Raw genomic sequence first — 19141 nt, 5'->3', positions numbered from 1 at the left:
AAACAAAAAGGAAAAAAAAAAAAAACAAAAACAAATACTGGTCAGGAGAGTGGTCTTACCCCATCACCTACCTACAGATGGGTGATGGCTCACTAGCAGCATCTCCAGGGCCAGCTTTTCTGCCTCAACAGAGTCCGCACTCAGTCCTGCCACACTTGAGATGACGCAGAGTGCTTCAAGGAGGACACGGGGAGGGACGTATGCTTTTCCCAGCTCAGACAGCTCTCCTGACTCCATCACCAGGACTTCGTGAGGCAGAACCTGAGGGGAGAACTTTTCATTAACAAATCACAGCAAACCTTCTTGAGCCTTACTACTGAGAATACTTCCAGACACCAACACCATACCAAATACCAACAGTCAACTCCCTCAGACTACTAAGCACCTGAAGTTTTCAGAAGAAGGGATAAAGGATAACAGTGGAAGAGAAGCACAAAGCTGATAGTGACAGGAAGGCCGAGAACAGAGGACTATACTAGCTTTGGCCAACAGAGGTAAACTAAAACCAAATGGACCATTTTTTGGCAAAGAGGACTTGAAAAAGGTCAGATCAGCTGGCTTGAACAATATGCCTAATTTCTACAGTCTAATTTTTCCCAACCTCTTTTCAAAAACTATTTTATTCAGGCTGTATCTTTGACATAGAGAGACTGTTTAGAAAGGCTCACCCTTGGTATTCAATTAACACAAGTTTATCTGTTCTGCAACTTGACATGGCACTTGTTTAGCAGCATGCCCCGTAACAGAGCAGTTGTTTCCTTTTATTTATTCTTTTTATTTTTGATATTACTTGTTACTGAAATATTCTTATCACATATGCTTTAAGTAGAGTGCCTGAGCTATTAGCCAGGGCCAAAGAACTACGACAATGAGAAAGGAATTAAGCACTTAGGCTTCCAAATGAGATTAGGTTAAAATAAGAGAAGGACACAGAAAACTACAGCTTCCTCACTAAGTAATTTGGAATTGTATCGCTTCTGTGCACATAGAGAAGACTCAGCAGCCTCAGATGCCAGGGACACTGACACAGCAATGCACAGTAGTCTAGTAACAAGTGACATTCTAGACGACCACAAAGAAAGAATAATTTCTGTGTTGCACTTTATGTCAATACTAACAGCAAAACTAGAGTAGGGAGCTGATGTGCAACATATGAGCAACCTTCTAGGCAGGAACTAGGCTTCTCACCTTATGAGAACTGAGAACTGCTTTTAGTTCCTCCAAGAGCCCATAGGCTAGTTTGTACCCGCCGAGAGAGGACAAAAGCTTCTTAACCGTTTGATGGGCCTGTCTTCGAACATGCCAAGTCCGACTCATCAGTATTGCAACAAGGGCACGGTGGTACTGCCTGAAAATAAAGAAATAAGCAGGTTTATTAAGGGAGCTAGCTCTACAAAATAACCGGACACAAAAACGCAGGGAGTTCAACATTTTGTGCAAAGTCCCAGGCCCAGCCCCTCCCTGCCTGCATTAACCTTCAAGCATCAGACAGATCAGACACAGCAAGTGCATTCTACGTACTGAACTTTACTTTCAGGGAGCCGTTGAGCATGATCCGAAAGGAGGCGCTCTGTCAACTGCAACACTGTACACATTGCTGCGGAAAGACAAACATTTAAAACAGCAGATTTCATAAGGAGACAGATTTTTTTTTTCTTAACTGAAACAAACAAACAGTAAGCAAAACACATTAAAAACAGCTATCTGAACTGAGCTTCTATGTAATCTTTTTCTGTATTATCTGAATGAAGCTAAAGACAAGTCCAGCTCAGCTCTGACACAACTAGAGGCCCCATCATGAGCTATAACAAATGCTACTTGCTGGATTCTAACAAGAGTTCCTTGACCAGCGTGTGACCTATTTTTGTCTTAGTCAACATAGCAACCCAAACCATACACAATGCACAGTTTGCATCATACTGTTAATTTCAGCAGTGCTCAGGAATGTCTTCACCAACAATAAAATGTGTGCTAGATTCCTAGAGAAGTGCACAATATTATGTGAATAGTAGTCTTGGTATTTCAACTTAAGCCAAAAGGCCTAGTGAGAGTCAAAGCTCAGAAGATGGTGTATGTATCAATGTGCATCCCTATCATAAAAGCACCTGAAGGCAGAAAGCACCTGAAACATGTAGAGGATTATATCCCATGTGGATACAGTATGGGGGACTTGGAACATTCAAGGCATCAGATGGTTTTGGCGATGCTAAGCACATCAGCTGGACATTTCTGCTTAAATAACCACTAATATCAAATCATGACAGTGTTAACACTCAAAATGCCAATATTAGTTTTTGGAGCTAACATCTCAGTGCAGCAATACAATATTTTCCAAATCATATTGTTTCAGGATGTCTGCAGAGGCGGGAGGGAAAATGAAGAGATATATACATTGCTTTCAGGAAACTGAACAGCAATCACAACAAGCAAAAGAGAAGTGATGTTACTCCCCATTTAGAAAGCTTTACTTCTTCAAAGCTTTGTATAAAGATAAATGAATTCATTTCAAAGAACTCATTTTAAAATCTTTCAATTTAAAAAGCAGTTAGTAGTGTTTTCTCTGGGGCACACTCTAATAATTTTTTTTCCAATTAGTCTTTAAACTCAATAGAGCAGAACAGAGCACAGACACTATAGTTCATAATCCAACAGACTTCCTGTCTCTATTAGTTTTCCTCCACAAATCTTATAGGTGAAGCTTATATGTTGTCTTCCCCATCTTCATCTCACTTTTCCCCATCCTCTTCCCAATTTCAGGCTTCCCCATGTCCCTTAGATCGGTTGCAACATCACATACATACTTCTTGTCTTCAAAAGGCTTTTACAGAATATAGAGATTTGGAGGTAGGAATGTTTAATAGCTCAAGTTCATTAGAAATAAATTAATTCATGTCAAATATAATTACAATTAGTCTAGATATACTTCTGAAAGAGTAGTCGGTTCATTTTAACCTGAAATTAGCTCTTCCAAGGATCATAGAAAAGGGCTAACAAGCAACAGTAGGTCTCACAAGTAATAAAATTAAACAGCAATTGGATATACAATAAATGATAATTTACCTTCCTCTGATGCAGACTGTAAGAACTTCTCAGATGTGAAAATTTGCTTTTTTTCATCCAGAATCAGCTGCCAGAAACCACTCAGCTTAGACTCTGATCAAAAAGAACAGATGTCCATCAAGAACGTTTCAAAATAAGACAAAACTTACCAGGGTACATATGACACAGTAGAATTCTGTTTCCTGAAATCACTGAAGCTATTTCTAGCTCTACTTTTTTCAGTTATACAGCCTCCTAGCTCCCTCATTCGCAACCATGAGCATACCCAAAACCTACCTGCTGAAAAAAACATATTTCTCTGACTTACACATGGAAATGGAAAATTTGTTTCACCTGAATTTTTTTTTTTTTTTTTTAGGGTAAGCCTTCCTAACCGTAAAGGAAAGGAACAAGCTTGTGTGTTGTTTTTGATATACAGAACACATCTGGGTTTTATATCCTGGCAAGTACATGAATTTGGACAGTTTCTTGTAATACATTCTAATAGAAAATAGAATTCCAGTCCTGCTGTTTTGCAAAGATGGTTCATAAAATTACTACAGAAAAAACAAATAAGGAATGCTCTTAATGCCTCAGTAAAGCCCTGGCATTTAAGGTCTGGGTCAAAATTTTCTGTCAGAATAAAGAATGTTGCTCCAAGCAAATGGAAGCTGGAATTTGCAAAGCTGTGGAAGAATTCTTCACCGACTTAATCAAGAAAGATCAGAATAAATCCTTCCCTCGTTTATGAAAAGGCAGCAACTCTGTAGGCAGAAGCAATGCACAGACTAAGGAGTAGTCTCGTACATATTGTCAAGAAAAAGCATTACCCCTCAGAACGCATTTGTATTGGATTCTGCTAGGTGTTTTGTGACCTTACCTGCCTGTCCTTCAATTACAGACATCCTGCAGATCAGCAAAGCCGCGGCAACTCCTTCCGTTACCATGGGAACCTGAGTGCTCTGAGATGCTGCTTTTTCTACTGTCTGGATCAGCATTGGCAGTAAGTCCATTCCCTGTAACAAGGTGTCACCTGAGGAGACAGAGGGAGACAAGCTGCAAGAGAACGCTCTGCTTTACGCAGGAAGATAACGATGGTTCTTGTCACAAGGCAGGGAAACAAGCCAGACACATTTGGGAGATTCAGAATCTTCCCAACAAACCATTTGTCCATCGTCGCTATAATTAAACTTCAACAGTGAAGGTGATAACCACTTTAGTTCTTTCTTCACAGATAAAATACTCCCATCACAATCTGAGCTTCTGTCCGTGAGAAGCAGAAGAAAATGCTAACTAGGTTAGGAATTGGTTCAAATCACACAAAGTCTAACTCCTACTTCAAAGGCTCTGTTTCCCCCCCAAAAAATGAAGTACCATTCCCGACAAGCTGCAGCTATATGTTCCACTTCAGACCCTCAGAAGTCAAGGAATCCAACTGACTTGCAGTTCTAGGAAAACTGAGCTAGGTATTCCTGAAAGTTCCAGGAGCAAAACCTCACACACAATACTACAAAAGGAAACAAGAGATCTTGTGGCTTTGTAAGTTAAATATTTGCAGGTAGTGTTTTAATCATACATCTGTGGGAGTTAAAAGCCCTCTATCCACCTGATGTCTCAGTTGGATGCTTTACTGAATGGGCCAAAGAAACAGTAGCCAAGAATTCCAGTGATAAGTAAATTCTTTGGAATAGGAACATCTTCAGCCCTAATCCCTTAAACAGCTACATATATCACATACATGTGCTCCCCATTTTCCCCATCAGACATGAGCAACTTTACATTTGCTGTATTGATCTCTCTAAAAGGACCATTTTCCTGAGATGCCAAACTAGTTTTCCTATTTATTCTTCAGCCCCGTGTTAACACAGAAATTTCTGGCAGCTACAATAGAAAGAAAAATGTAGAAATACAACTTTGCTCACATCCCTATTGAGAAAATGATGGCAGATCCACTGCATCTACATAACAGATATTGATCTCCTAAACAGATGTGCATCATTTTTTTTGATTCACACTGCATCAGTAAGAAAAGGAGATCTCATATGCATTTATTTAGGCATCAGATTGCTTCCATTAGTTTTATCCACTGTAACTTCAGCATTTCATCCACAGATCTATAGGTAATCAGTCTCAAAAAGATCACCAGAAGTATAGAGTTTCTGAAGATCTTCACTTTAAATACATGGGGGTTTATTTTTTCATAATCCTGTTATTTATTTATTTCATTTTATTTTATTAAAAAAAAAGCTTCTGAGGACCAAAGCCACAGATCAGGATCTCAGTGTGCTGGGTCGAAAACAACAACAAAAAAGTAACCTCTCACCCCTGAGCTAGAAACCTTACAATCTAATTATAAGACAATAATAGAGCAATCAAAAATTATTTGGGGGGTACCTGAAAAGACAGTATGATGGGCAGTGATGCTAGTTATACAAGGAGACAAAACATCTTTATAGGTTTGAAAGCAAAAGAGTGTTTAAGAAGAGGTCTGAAGGAGATTAATGATTGGATATTGCCTTACAAAATCCTTCCTAATCTACAGTTATCTACTTACATCAGGAAATAAAAAAGTCGATTACTCTTCTCTTAAGCCACAGCGTTATTAACAGCTGCACAGCCTTACCTTTGAAAGAGGCTAGCATGCACTGCAGGTACGCATGTCTCACAGCTGAAGTGGCGGTTTTAAGGCCGAAGGCTTTCTTTAGCCATTCTACTAGCTTCTTAGGAATTTCTGTGCTGAACCGAACACACCAAAGAGCCAGGACAGAGACTGCATGAACCAACGTGCCTTCATGGACTAGGAAGTAAGGCAGAACTCGCATCAGTATAGCAAATGCATAAAACACAGGAATGCGTAAAACAAAAGACAAGCAACAACGCAGCAGGGAGAAGGGCTGCTCACTGAGACAGGGCAACGGATTTTACAACACAACCGCAGGGGGGAATCAAGGATTATCCTGAACAACGAGACATATGAAAATCCTGCTCAACAGGAAAGCACCTTAGCAAACCAGAACAAAGGCAACAGGCCTCACCTTCTTGTTGCAGGAAAGGGATGAAAAGCTCTGCTATGGTTCCAGTCAGAGCTTGGCTAGAGGATCCAGAAACCACATGGTAACTGAGGCTGCCAATCCCTGAAAGGACAGACTTCTCTCATTAGTTCCCAAGCTACCAGCACTTACAGCAAAATCTATCACCACCCCAGGACAGAAATGACCCTTCATGTTTCAATCCCTGCACACACACACACACCCCTCTCCTTCTCATCACTACACCTGGCTGTCACATTCACCACATACCAACAGCACAGGAGCTCTGTCTTCATTCTGACCCAGGGTCATCAACTGTCATCACATTCTTTGCATAAAACACTTCCAGCCTACTAGCCAACCACTTCCTTCGAAGAGAAGGTCAACAACGTGCATGCAATATCCAGCTCCCCCCAACACATTAACCACAAGCAGGTCAGAATAACTAGACAAGGAATCCTAAAGGCTCAGGTATGGACTCCTCTCATTCAGCCTTCTGCTGCACTTGCTCCACCAGAGAAAAAGCTTTCCCTTAGGATCCTCACCTGAAAGGACACTCATCTTCTGAGCAACAACTGTCAGCTTCCCCTCTGAGCCTGCCAACAACAAACAGACAGTGAGTGACTTAATTACAGGCAAGCAAATGACGACAATCTGCTCCTTCAAGACTCTTCTCTAACACACAAAAGCTTGCACTGTTACCCCCGAACCAGGCTGAATGCCCCTACAATACACACAGTTGAAGACAACAGAAAATACAATACGTAAAATTCCTCAAAGCCAGCAAACCTTTATTCAACTTCACTTTCACTGCTCATCATACGATTTACTCACCTCCCAAGATAGCGAAAAGATGCCTGCCCAGCGACTCCACAGCCGAAGGATCGCTACATTGTCGAGCCAAGTTCTTCAACGCCACAACTGCTTCATCCATCAGCTGCACACTGTTGGATTTCAGATGACCTAGAAAATGATGCACAGCTAAGAGCTGCCTGTGACTAACTGCATTAAATCAGCAAGGCAAGGAAATACCTTTACACGTGGCCTGACTCAGCTTCTGGAACATTACATGAACTATTCCAGTTCCTAGCTACAATATAATCCTCCAACCTAGAACAACCACCTCTTCAGGACACCAGTAACCAAGTCAGCACAGGAACAGACAAAAGGTTGTAGAAAACCTTATCACAAACTCATCATTTGCTCCAGAAGTCATGGTACTTACCAGCCAGTCCTTTCACAATGTCTAGAGCATACTGGCTAAGGTCCAGGTTCACAGAGACAAGCAAGCAGGAGATTGCTGAAGACATAAGAGATTGGGCATATTACATTTTGTTAAGTAACTACTTTTAGCATATTAAATACACTCTTACCCACAGTCCACATCAATTGCAGAGAGGGCCAGTAAAGAACTGGGAAGAAAGAGTACTGAAACGGATGCCCAATCAACAGATTAATTCTGCATTATTCTTAGCACTCAGCTGTGAAATTCTGTCCTCTGTGCAAAAAAACTAGCTATCACATACCCAGACACTTGGGATCACACCACAAATGTTGCTTCTCCATATCTATCCCTTAGACGCCAGACAATCCTGCCACCTGTGCTCACAGGCCCAGAGTATCCCTCAACGTAGCTCAGAGGGACACACTCCCCCCACAACTCCAGAGCTCTAAGGAACAACTGCTCAGGCTCTCCGGCAGAACGGTGGAGAGAGATGATAGACTCACTTTCAATAACATTCTCAGGGCTTCGCAGCAGTGATTTCTGCAGAGTTGGCAAAACTAAGTCCTTGAATTCAGCGTGAGACACATATCGAAGAAGAGGGGAACAGCTGTCCTGCAAAGGCAGCATAGCGCTTAGCACAGCGACGGACATCACACAGGAGACAAAAACAAACAGTCCTGTAAAAATATGTCTCACCAGCAAGTGCTTCTGAGGCTTTGTCTTGCTCATGAGGATGGTCTTCATGTAGAAATCCAGAAGAGCACTCTGAACAAGCACAACACCAGTTACAGCCACGTCAGCAGCTTAAACACAGCTCCCAGCACAGCATCAGGAAGCCAGGTGACACCTCACTCCACTTCCCTCTGAAAGGCAGCCCCATCCACTAGGCAGAAGTGGCTTCCATCCTCACATGAGCTGGTCCAGCAGAGATCAGCATTCTCTGCTCTATTATCTGGCCCAACACAAAACTTGCTGCGAGCTAGCTACTGCCTTCCATTCCTACAGTGGTGGAGAAGGCAGAGAGCTGCAGGGCTGGCCATCCACACAAATGCACAGGCCACGGCAGAGCGCCGTGTATCTGGCACCTCCCTTATAAAGCTGGCCAAGCTGTTTTAACCAGAAGTGCATTACTACCAGACTGACCATTAATGAAACCAGAGGCAGATGTAAAGTACCAACCTCACTGAAACATCTGTCCACCCTCTTTTATGAAAAGGGAGGCTACTTATTACAAAAGAAAGAAAAAGAACAGGAAAAAAAGAGAAGGAAGCAGTACTGCAGGTTTACCTTGTGATGTTTAATAACATCAGTCTCTTTCTGGACTGTGCAAAACTGCACCACAAGTCCAAGCATTGCTGCATAGCTCTGGTTCGGCTCCAGACCAAGAATGACAGATAGGTACTGATCCACCAGATCTTGGTTCTGAAAAAAAAAAAAAAAAAGAGCAAGAAATGTTAACACCACCAAACCTAGAACAGGCACTGAATAAGGTCACCTGAATCACACAGTTATACATCACCTCTTTCCACAGCCTGTTCAGTTTCTTCACTGCTCCATCCACTGCCTGCTTATGAGAACCTCCCAAGACTTCCACTAGGAGCAAACACTGAACTTCCACCTGCCAAGAGAAACAGTCGAGAAAATCTTCATGCACATGCTTCTCAGAGGTCACCTCATATCAGCTAAAAAGTGTCAGATGCCAGTGACTAGCTGAAACTCCTAATGAAGAAATCCTTAGCTTGCTCAGGTAGCATTAGGAGCTGCTGTTGCTTTCACCTCACACATGCCATTAGAAGAACCATGTATAATACAGCTTTGGACACTGACTAACAAAACAGCAATTTACATCAGGTTACATATCTTCGTAAAGCGTATTCCAACCATATTCCAAGGTGCTATTAGCACGGTTCCAGGGACAGTTCATTAAAGCAGGCAGAAAGTAAGCAAAAGGCTACTTAACATCATAAAACAAAACTTTCCAAGCGACTGCTTTAAGGGAGCAACGACGCACTGCATCTAAACCTAGGAGGTATCTAATCTGAAAATACTAGCATACACCACAATATGCAGAGCAAGGCTACTCAAGTCCGACCCCATCGGTCTCATGCTTTATATACCTCCTGCCTTCTCCAGGTGAGTAGGAGAGATCAAAATACATTAGGAAGCATAAGAGACCACCGTAGTCAAGCGGAGTTAAGTCTAGTCCTGCATTTTAGCATGACAGTCAGAACTATTTGCAGTATTTCAGCAGCTTAAAGACATTAGAAGTACTCGAGTCCTTATCTCAAAAGGGATATTTCTGTAAACCAAAAAACTTACCAGTTTTTTCCATGTTTCTCCTTGCCTCTTGTCAGGTGTTGGAAAGACTGTGCGTACAAGCAGGCATGTCCAGGAGAGTGCCAGCAGAGCTGCAGATCCACTGCTCTTACTGTTGGAGAAATGAGAAAAGCAAGTGAATCTACAGCTCCCATTAGGTAACTCATTCCTACTGGTGCAGAACAGGCTCACTTGTGCCCAAGCCAGAACACTACTGAAGCGAGGCAACTTTATTATAGGAAAATACAGTTAAAGTCTCAGCTTTTAAAACAAATAGCTAGCGCCAGTAAGCTACAATGAGTTTTACTTGCTATGTTTCAGCTTTTGTTTAACATTCAGAATCTTCTCAATGGTACAAAGAAAGCTAAATCTCATCTGCTGGGAATGAAAACCCTAGCTCAAGAATGATCTTTTCTTGCTCTCCCCAATGGCAATACAGAAATGAGAGTTAAATACCTTGCCAACGGAGACTGTCCAAGAAGTGACTCAAGATTTCTCACCTGCCGTTCATCTTTACTGTCAGAACTTCACAGCATTGATTGCCAAATCATTTCTCAGTTTACATTCCCTCCTGGCACACCACTCAGTTCTGATTTATGCTAACTCTCATCTCCTTCCTCTATTTCAGGTAACAGATCCCATCTCTCCCCTCCTCCAAGATCAGGATGCCTTTTTGGTCTCTCTCTCAAAGTGAAATAATGTAGCAAGTGTCCTTATGCACAAGGACATAATAAAAGTCTCTAAAGCCAGCATTGCAACAGAATAACCTGAAGGATAAATACTGTATCACTTCAAACCTTTAAACCAAGATCACATATTTTTCTAAAAGCTACGCTCCAGTTTAGCCACAAGGTAAAGAGGTTGATGGAGGAGTCACAGGAAGGCGTTCTGGGGTCTGTATCAGACAAGAAGCCAAACAGTATCCTAAGTTGCCTTTCGGATCTACTCCCTAATCAGCATTTCCAGTTGGACAACACAACAGCAGCATCTTTCTCAGCTGAAACTCGAATTTCATTACATTAAAACCTATTATAAGGTTTTGAATCCAGCAGCTGAAGATCAGACGGGCTGGAAAATCCTCCTTCCCAGTCTTTTTGGTGATCACTTCTTGATAAAAGAAATTACTGTCATAGGTCCAACCTTGAAGGTTAACAAAAACACTGTACTCAGACCCCTGCCACCAGCAGTGATACAAAAAAAACCCTTCTGCTTTCACTGTAGACATGAAAGAGATAAAAGAGTAAAATTCAAATAGTCATTAATAACTTCATCTCTAAATATCGTTGGCTTTCACTTCTAGGAAGCAGCAGCAGAACGAATCATCCTGAATGCAAAAGATCAACCACCACCAACTCAGAACTGGTTGCACACACAGCAACTCATCCAGCACCTGGGAACTCCAGCTTTGCCACTGATCCCTGAAGACTGAAGTGACTGCAGAAGGTTTTTTGCTGTTGCATCTGGCTGGGATTCGGCAAGCTGCTGAAGCGCCAGCTGCAGGGCTCTGCGGGATGCTGCATCACTAGCAGGAACGAAAGGAAAAACAAGAGTACTCTGTAAACATTATAAATCCTGCTAACATTTCTTTTCTCAAACTACTCCACTTAAACAGCCTTTCATGGGGTTTATTTCATTTCAGCAGCCTAGCTAATAGTTTTCTCATCCTTGCTGTTTCAAGAAGTGAAGAAGTTTCCTTATCATTTATATTTCTGGCAGCAAACTCCATTCCCTAGCTTCAGTGACAGAAGTTATATCAAGACACTTTGGTGAGTTGCAGGAAAAGAAAGGGGGGGGGGGTCTGAACACCTTATTTACAACAGGCCAATGCAATCCAATCTAAAAGAGTTCTACCATGTCTTGGTCCTGCTTTGCAAGGACACTGGCGTTCACTCCTGCAAGCTGAACCACAAGGTGCGAGCTTTAGTTTTTAAATTAAAAATGAAACAAAGTGTCATGAAATGTTTTAATGTAAAAACTATCTCAAGAGCCTAAGCACTAGACAGCATCCTTCAGCGTCCCACGCATCTACGTGACACTACGCACTAACATTCCAAAGGCTCCATACCAGTTTAACTGCTAAATAAATAGATGCTTATACACTAATTACATCAGCCTTTCTACATCATTCACTTACCGGTATCGATGCAAAGTGAGGCAGAAGAGCTTGCAAAGGCCTTTCACTGTACCCTCTGGAAGATCTGTAATACATTGTATTTCAAAATGTTTATTCATAAATTACTGAGGTCTTAAACCTTTAAGAATAGACACACGACTCACTTCATAACTGAAATCAGTGAACTGCTCACAGCAGAGATATTCATAGCTCCTGTACATCTATGACAGTGTTTGCAAAAGCATCAGGGCCTCACTCAGAGCTCTTTGTATACATTTTATACATATTTGTAAAAACAATAGCAAAATTGGAACATATACTATTCCAAAGTCGTTTTCAGAAAGCAAGAGAATTTTTAAAGCTTTGTTTCAACCATTTTATTAAGACTACCTAAGATCTTTCACTCATTTACTTTAGCTAAATGTATAAATTCTCCATGAACCATTACAAAAACAAGTTAAGACTCAGGAGACAAACCGGCAAATCGTACATGCACAATGCTACCACCATGTTCTCAAAAAAGCACAAAGCTAGATAACCAGAGAGGGTTCAGTAATAAAACCTATGGTTCAAGTTAATGCTGTGAGGACACACACATTCCAAATGCTGCCACTTCACTGCTCCAAGAAGCTACCCCACAAGTTTCACGCAGCCCTTTAAATAAAACATTTCAACATTGTCCACCCCAGTGACAGAAACAGTGCCCCAATGCTTTTACCTTTCCCAGCAATGCATTTTCCCAGCTCACTGAGGATCTCTCTCCGTTCCTTCACGCTGGCTGTTGTCACTTTTACTGCAAACCGCTTCAGTGTATCAGAAATCTAAAACCATTATTTGCACACACAGAGGAAAAACCATCAGACTGCTTTATGTATTAACAAACAGAACATAAAACCAGGGCAAACAAAGCATGCACCTGGGCAACCTCTTCCGGACCAAATGTTACCATCCGTGGTCTTATCTCCTAAAGAAAGGCTCACTGCCTATTGTACAGTAGGTAACTCAGAAATCTCCACTTTCAGCTGAAGGTTGACAGCTTTCTGCTTTTTACTCTGTTTCTGTGTCAGGGCACTTAGTGTCTGTAACATACACTTACCCTTCTGAGAAGGGGACAGGGCAAAAAACTCTTCAGCAAAATCAATGCCCTAGAGTACAGGGCTTTTAAAAGCCAAAAACCCACAGAATTCGAAAGCGTAGGTGCACTTTTAAGTGGTGTGTTATTGCCTAAAGCCCAGTCACCCCCTGAAAATAGGGCTTCCAACTGCAGGTGATCCATCACAGAGTTTACTCGCACTTCCTGAAAACTTACTTTATGGTTTCATGCTGTCACCAGATGTGAAATCACACACCTGGGACCAGCAGGAAAGGGCAGAGCTTGCCTTTGCTCCTTTCCAGCCTGAACACACACCTCAGGATTTCACAAGTTGGACTCAGATTACTAGAAGTCATGCCTCACTGTAAAACTCCTTCCAGGGCTATGAACAGCATTCAAGATTATGAAAAGAAAACAAATTAAAAAAAATTCATGACATAAAATTATGTGTGTTTCTTATCATGCCTCCCCTACTGCCTGTTTACTGCATGCCTGAGACTATCACCAGTTGGGGACTGAGGCCACTCACTAAGTTTATTTAGCTGCTGTGAATAGTTTGAGTTTTCAGGTGGTACCAAGCTGGTGAGACACGCTCTTTGAAAAGACTGGAAAAGTTTAAATTCTCAGTGATCTGCTCGTTTTAACTACTGAAAACACATTAATGAGTTTTCAACTCCCACAAAGCATGCAAGGCAAAAGACTTCACAGAGGTTAACAACAGAGCTCCATAAGGACTACATTAACATATTCTCTGCCTCTTGATAAGCCAAAACTGTAAATCTCCAGGATATGCTTAAAATTCCCCTCGAGCTGAGCAACGAAACCTTCTGCACTTCACCCACAGCTCCAGCCCTAAAGCTGGAGTAACAGCCACAATATTTAAATCCCTGCAACACAGGAAGAGGTGCCTCCAGCTTTCGTTCCAGATCTCCACTAGGCAAAAAAAAAAAAAAAAAAAAAAAAAAAAAAAAAAAAAAGAAGAAGGAAACCACCTTGGAAGTCCAGAAAAACTACCTTTAGGAATGGCAGCATGCACGCACCTCTTTAGGGACTTGTAAAAACTATTTCTCCCCTCTCACAGTGAAAGCTTTACCAGTCTTGCCACAACAGCTTCTTTGTGCAAGCACAGGGAACCAGGCACACCTGAGAAACAGAAACTGCCTCCACGCACCTCAACAAGTGTTTTCAACAAAACTTCTCTGCTGCCACATGGGCAAGGTAACCCTTCAAAAGGGCTATGCAGGATTTGGAGAGAACTCCAGATTTCTCTAACCCAACCATCTCGCACCCTGAGCTCTCTTCACAAACGGCCTAGAAGCAGGGCGGTTTGTCAGCGACAGCCGTTGTCACCATCTGAAGTGACAAAACAAGAAGCCGTAAAACATCCTGCTCTTCTTCTAAACCTTCTCAGGGCATGAGTTCGTCGCATGCTAATTCAAGCCCAGCTGCACTTACTCACGCCAATTAATCACAAGCAGGATGACAAACAGGCTGTAAAAATTGTTAAAGTGACCCCAACAGCCTAGAAATTAAAAATATAAAGTCAAGTATAGCAGCAGAGCGCTTCCCGAGCGGCCCAGGGGCTCCGGCGGGGCACCGCCGCCCGCTGCCCCGAGCGGGGCGCCCTACGGCACGGCCCCGCATCGGCGAGGCCTCCAAACGCTGCGTTCGCCTCGGGAATCCTAAGCGCAACGCTCGGAGAGGAGGGGAGGGGAGAGGCGAGGCGAGGCCGGGCGCGGCGCGCAGGGCAGGGGAGGCCCCGGGGGCGGCGGCGGCGCCGCTGCGGGCCGCGTCCGGGAGCGCCGCGGGGCCCTGCCCGCCGCGGAGGAGGCCGCGCTGCGCCCTGCCCCGCTGGGGCGAGCGGGGCCTGCGCGGACCCGCCTTCTTGCAGCTTTTTATCAGAAATTCACGGCGGGAGTCGGTCGGGCCCCCGCGCCCGGGCCTGGCGCCGCCGCGGGCCCGGCCCGCACTCACCTGCGTGTCGGCCGCCATGGCGCCGGCGGCGACCCGGAAGCGGTAGCGGCTTCCGGGGCGGCGGCGCTGAGGTGGCCGGGGCGGCGCCGCGGGGCCGAGCCGGGCCGGGCCGGGCCTCGCCTCACGCCCGCGCCCGCGCGCTCCTCGTGGCCTTTTCTTCTCGAAAGGCGCCGCCCGCCGCAGCGGCGCCCCCCGCTCCCCGCGGCGAAGGCGGCGCTCGGGGGCCTCCTGCCGGTGCCAGCCCGTTCCCCAGACCCCCCGGACACGCGGTTTCCTCCCGGCACTGGCCCTGCAGCCTCATGACGTGGGGGCTCCAGAGGACTGGACCATGCTCTTCCCAACCCCTAAGGACCTGAAGGCTAGACCATCAATGCCGGCACACGCGAAGGTGTAAAATAGCTTTTTATTTCTCCAATTAGACCAACTCTGACACGAAGAGAGAGACTGTTGCTGCTGTTAGTCAAAGAGACCAAATCCCATGTCCTCGTCGGACTCCTCCGACTCCTCCTTTGCTGCCTCTTTAGCGGGAGCCGCAGCGGCCGCGGCAGGCGCAGCTGTTTCAGCTGCCACGGGGACGGCAGCAATGAAAGCAGAGGGGTCTGCCAGGAAGGCTTTCACCTGCAAAAGCAAAAGAACAAACAAAAATCAGATGTAAACTCAGAGGAAACGTTTAGAGGGACTGAACTTCCTCAACCGAAAGGTAACACTAACATCTCCCAGAAGCCAAAGGGAACATGCATGTATGAAGAACCAGCGACAAGTAGAGTCAAAATAGAAGGAAGAGACAAGGGGGGAGGAAAGCCCCCTCAAAGCCCAGACTGGCCCCGACCTCTGCCTGCTGGTGGCAGGGTGAAGTGGCTGGGACAGCTGCTTCCCCCAGCCTCCCCTCACCCTCACAGCGTTTCAGCTGTGCTCTAACAGCCCTGAGAGGCGGGAACTCCAGCATCTTTACAACACGGGTATTTCATTCTGGCTTTCCACAGCGAGCAGACTCTCGTCATTAAAACAAAACCTTCTGAAGAAGTGTCCTTCTCAGGACAGCCCTAGCACGCAGGCCTGCCTCTCAACATCACAGCGAGCCCGTGGCCAGAGACAGATCCACGCCCTTTCAAATCAAGTGGCGTTCAAGGTGTTTTTGTGGAAGTGCCTCATGGCGTTTTAAATAACCTTTAGACAAGTAGATCAGACTCGACCATTACCTTTTCAGCCAGCGGGAAGGTGTAGTCCGTCTCCACAGCCACGGCCAGGACCCGCTTGTACCCATTGATGATGGAGTGGGGCACAGAGGCAATGGTGGGGTACCCAATTTGCAGACACACGCTAGCAACATTACGGACACCCTGTGAGAAGAGAGCCTCGTGTTTCCACGCTCTGACAAACCACCTGGGTTACAAACTGTTACAGATGACAGCACATCCCTACACAAATATAATGAGCGATAGCATGTATCGCACACAAGCAGATTTACACAAGACATCACGATTTGTGTGACACCAAGCACCTGACAGAGCAGTTTCCTGATTCCATATACACTTTACGGCCTTTATGTATTCATTGATTGCACACACCTCAGTTTAACAACAGAAAGCAAAGAATGTCTGAAGCTGGAGAAGACAGAAGAGCCTAGAGAAGGTGCTCCTTGAACAATTGTTTCTCCTGGGCATTAGGAAGAAAGAGCTCCTGGTTCTGCAGGACTTGAGCAGAAATGTAGGAGGTGATACTTCACTCTGGCGCAGTGCCGGTTGCCCTAACTGTCCGTTTTCTCCCCAGTGGTTGCACAAAAGGATGGAATGCAACAGATACAGGTCTTGGTCCTTACCTCCAGGAAGCGCTTGTGCAAGGTCTCCTCAGTGATGTCCAGCACCTCCGGATTGTAAATGCTGCCATTGTCAAAGACCTGCTGGATCACCAACCCGAAGGAGAACGGGGAGATGTTCAGCATGTTCAGTAGGGTGGCCTCACTGGCACCCACTTTGTCTCCAGTCTTGATCAGCTGCACATCACTCTGAAGAATAAAGGGAAAACGAGTGACCACGTGCCGAGAAATTCACATTGATTGGGGCTCAACTGCACATTGCTAATGGCAAAGGACAGAACTGAAGGAATAAATAAGTGCAACAAAAATGGGTTCAAGTTCAGCTGCACAATTTGAGAAAGCCCTACACCATGCAGCAGACGCATCTCGGCTTGGAGAAAAGCAGTACACTTAACACACAGCCTAGAGGCTAGTGTGTCTATGAGTTCCTTTAGCAGAGCTTAACCATGCAGTAAAGACCTGACAGAGGAACTTAAATCCTGCCCTGCACACCTGACCCAAACCAGACATCCACCTTTAGATGTTCTTGAAGAGAAGCAGTCGGACTGCTAATACAGCATTTCAGCGCTAATGGGAGCTTTCATCTTTACACCTCCTGTCCCACCATAGTAGTGTTCAACATAAGGCCTTGTGCCTACCTTAAGGCAAGGTAAGGCACAGAGGGTGCCCCCCACATCAGGGGCCCTTCAGTGCAGGAAGGGCTTCGGATGACAGCAGTGTGCTGCTCACTAACCAGAATTTCAATGGTTCCTCTGGAAATTTTCGTGGTGATGCCCAAGGCCTGGAAAAAGGAGGTCTTCTCGGGTCCGAGACCAGTGTTCTGGGCTGGCACAGTCACGTCACAAGGCGCAATAGCACCAGCACGAGCAGCCGCTGGCACCTAGAGAAAGGGGAAACAAGAAGAGAAGCTGGAATAACGCTCGCCTCTCAGGCCCCATGTAATGGTCATCAGTTCCTCCCTGTAGTGCTCCTCCAAGATGGACATCAACCAGACACTCAAAAACAAAATAGGGGGGGGGGAACCTGAGGAGCTGTGCTAAGGCTGCAGGGGCCTAGTTCCCAGTCTTTAAAGACTCATAACAATCAAGCAGCCCCCAAGAAGGGTTATTTTTATTTCTACTCTGTATCTCCTAGTCCAGAAGCACAGCAAGACCCAATCTCCATTACCTTGTTGGCCAGCAGCATATCCCTGATCTCAGTCAGATCTTCCTTGGTGAAGACAAAGCCCACATTCCCACGGATGTGAGGCAGCAGCCTGAAGGAAAGACAACAGCCTTCAGTCCCTCTCCTCAGACAAAGTCTCCTTCCAAAAGGAGGCCCCAGAGACACGTTCAGACAGCAATACTCACTTTTCTAAGGCTGGGTTATTCTCCAGATGACCACGAATAGCTTTGCGCATCATGGTATTCTTCCCCATCAGCACAACCGCTTTCCCACGCAGGGACATACGGATTTGCTGCATCTGCTTGGATCCTACATTGTCTGCTCCCACGATGAAACATTTTGGATAATCATCCAGGAGTTGCTACAGAAAGAGAAACATAGTAATTATACAAAGAAACTCAAGATACAAAGCAGCATTAAAACCTCAAGGTAAATTCTGACAGAACGATGGTAAGTTTGAGAGTGTTCAACCCAAAGAGACCCTGAGCTACAGCTACAAGGTGCACATCCCTCTTAACAACCTGAACAGTTCTCTAGGCAAATTGTGTCTGTAAGCACCAGCGCAAAAAATTTTCCTGCAAAGCCTGAAAACAGTCTGATCGAGACTCTTCACATAATCAGAAATCATTCCTTAAACAAGTAGCATACAGCACCCAGCATCTTAAATAAGATTCCACCCATCCGCAGAGGCAGGACAGCCCCACCCGCACGGACCCCGAGCAGCGCCCGCAGCTCCGGCGGGGCAGCGGAGCCCAGGGGCCTGCGAGGCCACACCGACACTCACGATGATTTTCATGAAGTAGTTGGATTTCCACGTAGCCCTGTCTTCCCTGGGCATCGCGGCGGTGCTCCAAGGATCGCCCGGCGGGTTTAAAGACGAGCTGTAACCTGCCAGGGAGAGGCGCAGCTCAGATAGGCCCCGCGCTCCGCATCCTGCCCCCTGCCCGTGCCCGGGCCCCCCGGCGCGGCCTTACAGAGCCGCCGCCGCGCCGCGCACCCACCTCCACGAGGGCTCCGGGAAAGAAAGGCCGGGAGGCGGGCCTCCCTCCTTTTATACCGCGGCTCGCGGCCAATGGCAGCGAGCCGAGGGCCGATGCCAAGCAACCCATTGGCTGTCAAGCGGGGTAGACCGCCGCCCTCATTGGGCAGCGCTCCCGCCGCTCAGCGAGGCGGAGGCGGAAGGCGCGGGGGCGGTGCGGAGCGCGGCCGGCGCCGCCTGGCGGCCGGAGGAGCGCGGCGGCGGCGGGGCGGGGCGGGGCGGGGCGGCCGTTGCGACCGTTGGCGGGAGGAAAACGCCTCAGCGCGGGGCGGGGCGGCCGTTGGCGGGAGGAAAACGCCGCAGCGCTCTCTTGCGCCGCACCCGTTATACCTC

At 45.7% G+C, this 19141-nt stretch overlaps 2 protein-coding genes across 6 annotated transcripts in view; both read right to left on the bottom strand.

Moving 5' to 3' along the window:
* Positions 1-14813, bottom strand: part of GCN1 (GCN1 activator of EIF2AK4) — a 44289-nt gene extending 29476 nt beyond the window's left edge. For 3 of the 5 annotated variants that reach the window (XM_062589741.1, XM_062589742.1, XM_062589746.1), the window contains exons 1-19: positions 12639-12674; positions 12441-12543; positions 11744-11807; positions 11000-11131; positions 9613-9721; positions 8813-8911; positions 8581-8715; positions 7990-8058; positions 7797-7905; positions 7294-7368; positions 6903-7031; positions 6614-6664; positions 6075-6173; positions 5663-5836; positions 3920-4072; positions 3061-3153; positions 1522-1597; positions 1189-1348; positions 72-261 (exon numbers count right to left, since the gene is read on the bottom strand). In XM_062589741.1, the coding sequence (XP_062445725.1) occupies positions 72-261; positions 1189-1348; positions 1522-1597; positions 3061-3153; positions 3920-4072; positions 5663-5836; positions 6075-6173; positions 6614-6664; positions 6903-7031; positions 7294-7368; positions 7797-7905; positions 7990-8058; positions 8581-8715; positions 8813-8911; positions 9613-9721; positions 11000-11131; positions 11744-11807; positions 12441-12543; positions 12639-12671 (2053 nt within the window). In that variant the 5' untranslated portion in view covers positions 12672-12674. Of the gene's footprint in view, positions 1-71; positions 262-1188; positions 1349-1521; positions 1598-3060; positions 3154-3919; positions 4073-5662; positions 5837-6074; positions 6174-6613; positions 6665-6902; positions 7032-7293; positions 7369-7796; positions 7906-7989; positions 8059-8580; positions 8716-8812; positions 8912-9612; positions 9722-10999; positions 11132-11743; positions 11808-12440; positions 12544-12638; positions 12675-14789 lie in introns of those variants that run through there. The other 2 variants (XM_062589743.1, XM_062589744.1) reach the window with 1 other exon arrangement.
* Positions 14814-15174: 361 nt separating this feature from the next.
* Positions 15175-18794, bottom strand: RPLP0 (ribosomal protein lateral stalk subunit P0). The gene is made up of 8 exons (XM_062589831.1): positions 18771-18794; positions 18554-18657; positions 17955-18130; positions 17773-17860; positions 17339-17485; positions 16609-16794; positions 15989-16129; positions 15175-15407 (listed from the first exon to the last, which is right to left on the bottom strand). The coding sequence occupies exons 2-8, from the start codon at positions 18605-18607 to the stop codon at positions 15246-15248; spliced, it is 954 nt and encodes a 317-aa protein (XP_062445815.1). The 5' UTR covers positions 18608-18657; positions 18771-18794; the 3' UTR covers positions 15175-15245.
* Positions 18795-19141: the final 347 nt, after the last annotated feature.

Source organism: Rhea pennata, chromosome 17, assembly GCF_028389875.1.
Source record: "Rhea pennata isolate bPtePen1 chromosome 17, bPtePen1.pri, whole genome shotgun sequence".
Classification (NCBI taxonomy): domain Eukaryota; kingdom Metazoa; phylum Chordata; class Aves; order Rheiformes; family Rheidae; genus Rhea; species Rhea pennata.
This window is presented reverse-complemented; position numbering and strand designations above follow the sequence as displayed.